Raw genomic sequence first — 3,908 nt, forward strand, 5'->3', positions numbered from 1 at the left:
GTGCTTATTGAGCATTTTAAAGGAACATATAATTTATTCTTACTGGGTTCCTGGGAGGTGACTCAGGTCCCAGGTTCCCAAATCAGTGGTTGTGTTTTAATTGCCTGTTTGGCCAAACAGCCTCTGCTGCCTATGCACACCGGCACAGTCATTTATCAATTGTTGATTAGGTATCACCTAACTACACACAGAAGGAGTGTGGGTGTGGACTTACATATTCAGTGAATACTTTGTTCCTGATACTGCTAAAGGAAATATTGTGTGTTCAAAATAACTGTTGCTGTTATAAAATGAAGCTCACCATACATTTTTTGTTTCAAATTTGTGGTCAATAGCTGTACATAACACAGTAAGCCCCCATTACACTTCATACACCAAGAGCTTATTACACTTTCTGAGTTAAACTTGACATATTAACAGATTTATTTAAGTGACTTTTTAATCCTAGGCATTTCTTAAATTGGCTTTTATTTAGATTGTATATCTTTGATGTCTTGGCCTTTGCTGTTACTTAATATTTTGGCCTCACTACAATATACTGTAGTGAGGCCAATATTGTACTGTTTAATCCACTTCAGAAAACTTCAGTTACTAATTACTTTCACAATCAGATTCTTCTTCTTCTTTCGGCTGTTCCCATCGGGGGCCGCCACAGCGAATCATCTGTTTCCACCTAACTCTATCCTCGGCATCCTCTACTCTCACCCCAATTAACTTCATGTCCTCTTTTAGCACATCCATATATCTCCACTTCCTCTTGACCTCTTGCCTGGCAGCTCCATCTCCAGCATCCTTCTACCAATATAACCACTATCCCTCCTCTGCACATGTCCAAACCATCTCAATCTGGCCTCTCTGACCTTGTCCCCAAAACAGCCGACCTGAGCTGTCCCGCTGATGTGCTCATTCCTAATCCTGTCCATCCTGGTCCCTCCTAAAGAGAACCTCAACATCCTCATCTCTGCTACCTCCATCTCTGCCTCTTGCCTTTTCTTCACTGCTACAGTCTATAACCCATACAGCATAGCTGGTGTCACTACTTTCAAAATCAAATTAATAATACAGTATAAGGTGTTATTGGTCCCAGCAGTATGCAAAGTACTTAAAATTATAAGGTTTACCAGCTGCACCATTATAGTGGTACACCTCAACAATACATTCGTGTGAACTATGCCTTTCTGCATAAAAATACTTTAATTTGTGCAAATACTTTTGAACTTGTACTTAGGTAACATTTTGAATGCAGGACTACTTGTAACAGAGTACATGTACTGTATGTGTAACCCTGCGATGTTGTTACTTTTCTTAAGATGCTTTCCCCAGCACTGCATTTAGGTTCTTTTACCCACCAGGTGTCAGTAGCCTACTTATCTTACTTTATATTTTAAATGCAAACAAAAGATGTGCATGGATCCCAAATATTTTTACTTGCTAATTAATAAAATAAGCCAAAAAAGTTTAGTATGCCATAGCATTACAAGAGTACAGCTGCAGCTGAACCTATACCCACCTCACTTATGTCTGCATCATTCCTTAATTACCTTCCTTTCACCACTGCTTTGCAAATTATTTTATAGTACATGATGACCAAATGTTTTTCAGGATTCCAAGAACCATTACTGACAGTGAGACCTTATAACCAAACAGAAAGGGATGCATTGATTAGTGGCCTATTTTTCCTGTGGAACAGCTGAGGCGGAGGGAGATGCACAGAGCGGACAGAGGGGCGGTGCTCCGTGTCCTCCAGCCACCCTCTCAGCTCATCATCAGCGTTTGAGCGGAGGCAGATAGGAGGGTGGAGAGCCGGGCAGGAGTGACTTTACAGTAAATTAGAGGAGTCAAACCATTGATTTGAAAAGCCAGACCTTATGTTTGTGGATTTTTCTGCATTGGATATTTTCTTTATGTGGCCGCACAGGAGGAGGGACATTTCCTTTTAGCTAGTTGTGAGCTTTTTTCCTTTTTGGCAGTAACGGTGCTTTTCCCAGAGTAAACCGCTAGCATAAAACCATACCTGACAGGTCTCATGTAGTTTGTCTTTACTCGCTTTTGTAGGACATTAGCTAAGCCCGAGGAGGCTAAATTTGAGAATGCATTTTGCTAAGGGGTTTCAACAAAAAAATGTGACTACTGCCCCCCCGTGATGCAGACAAGCCCTGTCGTTGTCATTTGTCAGCTGGGTCGTGTGTGGAGAAGACTGTGGATTAACGTTTTCCTTTCTTCCTCCGAGAAACCACGAACGTCTTTCAGTGCCCTTTAGCCAAAATGAGCGTCGATTTAATTGAATCAACTACACCAGTGGAGTCTTAACAGACACAATTTTCCCCGAGGAGTGCACATTTTTCCATATCTGCTGAAATAAGCGGCGCCAATTGCCTTGGGAAATATGGACAACGAGGTTTTCACCCCTTTGCTGGAGCAATTTATGCTGACGCCTTTGGTCTGCTGGGTAAACTCCCTAATTAACTATTCAAATGTGGCTAAAGATACCAAATTAAATACCTAATTAATTAACTGCCTTGTCCTTACCCCGTGGAAGCATTTCCCTTTAAGTGTTTATTGATCTTAACCCACATTTGTATTGTCCCATGTATTTTTCCAGGTGAAGACAGTCGGGCGGCCGACAGTGACCGATGGCACCAAATTATCGGAATATATTGAATTAGTGGATGGGATTTATCTCAACGAGATAATGCTTGAGATGTAAGTAATTTGAGATAGTCAGACATGTTCATATGTCCCCGCAGAATCAGCCAAATGAGGGCATTCAGACATGTGCCCTGGTCCTCAAACGCACCATGTTAAGAAATTTATGTGTCAAAGCCTTACATGGTCTAGTATCCACGTCCAGTAGTTGGATAAATATGGGGATCTTTTGCTTAATATACAGGCTGTATATTAAGTGTGGAAGAGGGCTAAAATGATACTTTCCTTGGGGTCTTTGAAGGGTGATGCCCTGATGAAGCAATTCTTTAAGAACTCCAGACTCTGCCCAGCACTTAAATTGAATGTAGGCACACAAAGGGACATTGTATTGGGGGTATATGACAGGACGCACTCAGAAATCTGTGTGGACAGTTATTATTGGGATCACTTAGAGCTGTGTAGATTGGGTCCCTGGTGCAAGAAGGCAGCAAGCATCTCCACAAATTCAAATTACCCCCCCGAAATCATCTGCAGCGGACTGTTAGAAACCGTACCTCTGGAAGCTGCAGAGCTCACTTTTCATGTTGTGGTGTAGATTGAAGTAGAAATAGTGGAGAAACGGTGTTGGCAGTGCAGGATCTAGACGCAGACTATACAGCATTGCAGTAGACTAGCATGGACATACATTTGTTTGTTATTCATTTAAAAGGAAGTAGATGCTTTGGCAGATCTCTTGATGGTGAGACACAGTGGCTGCTGGAGGAAGCTGGAGACCTTACATGTCAAATCTGCCTTTCCAGTCACTTGCTTAGATATGTATCATGACAGAAGGCAGCTTTCTGTTCCTTTGTCTGGCTCCAGGCAGCTGCTTCCCGCTAGCTTAACATTTTTTCACATTTTCCACTAATGCTACATTCTACACTGTCAGCATTTGCTGCTCCTGCTTGCCTGTCTGAAGGTTCAGTCAACCCTGCTCCCCATGGAATTAATTTTCACTTCTCAAAGAGATTATAATGTGTTGTACTTTCATGGGATAACGATTGATCACCTTGCCTTAGTATAAGTCTGCATTTAAGCCTTTCTTTTTATTTCTGTCTTAGCAGATTTTACTGTCCAGCCTGATTAGTTTTTACCATGGACTAGGCTGCAGCTGTGTTGCACGAGGAGCTGATTAACCCGTCTGTTTCCTGTCTCTGGTTTGTGTCCTCCTCCTGCTTTGCCATCTTCTACTGTCCTCAACCGCCTGCTGCTCTCCTGTCACT

General features: G+C 42.1%; 1 protein-coding gene across 7 annotated transcripts in view; it reads left to right on the plus strand.

Annotated features, from left to right (window-relative positions):
• Window positions 1–1,719: 1,719 nt before the first annotated feature.
• The window catches only part of ccdc88ab (coiled-coil domain containing 88Ab), a 58,308-nt gene continuing 56,119 nt past the window's right edge, over window positions 1,720–3,908 (plus strand). For 6 of the 7 annotated variants that reach the window (XR_002275087.1, XM_020601614.1, XM_020601615.1 and 3 more), the window contains exons 1-2: window positions 1,720–2,449; window positions 2,603–2,703. Coding sequence is in view for 6 of the 7 variants with exons in the window: in XM_020601614.1 (XP_020457270.1) it covers window positions 2,387–2,449; window positions 2,603–2,703 (164 nt within the window). In the remaining variant the exon portion in view is untranslated. The remainder of the gene's footprint in view (window positions 2,450–2,602; window positions 2,704–3,908) is intronic. The other variant, XM_020601613.1, reaches the window with a different exon arrangement.

This window comes from Monopterus albus, unplaced genomic scaffold, assembly GCF_001952655.1.
Source record: "Monopterus albus unplaced genomic scaffold, M_albus_1.0 scaffold52.1, whole genome shotgun sequence".
Taxonomy (NCBI): domain Eukaryota; kingdom Metazoa; phylum Chordata; class Actinopteri; order Synbranchiformes; family Synbranchidae; genus Monopterus; species Monopterus albus.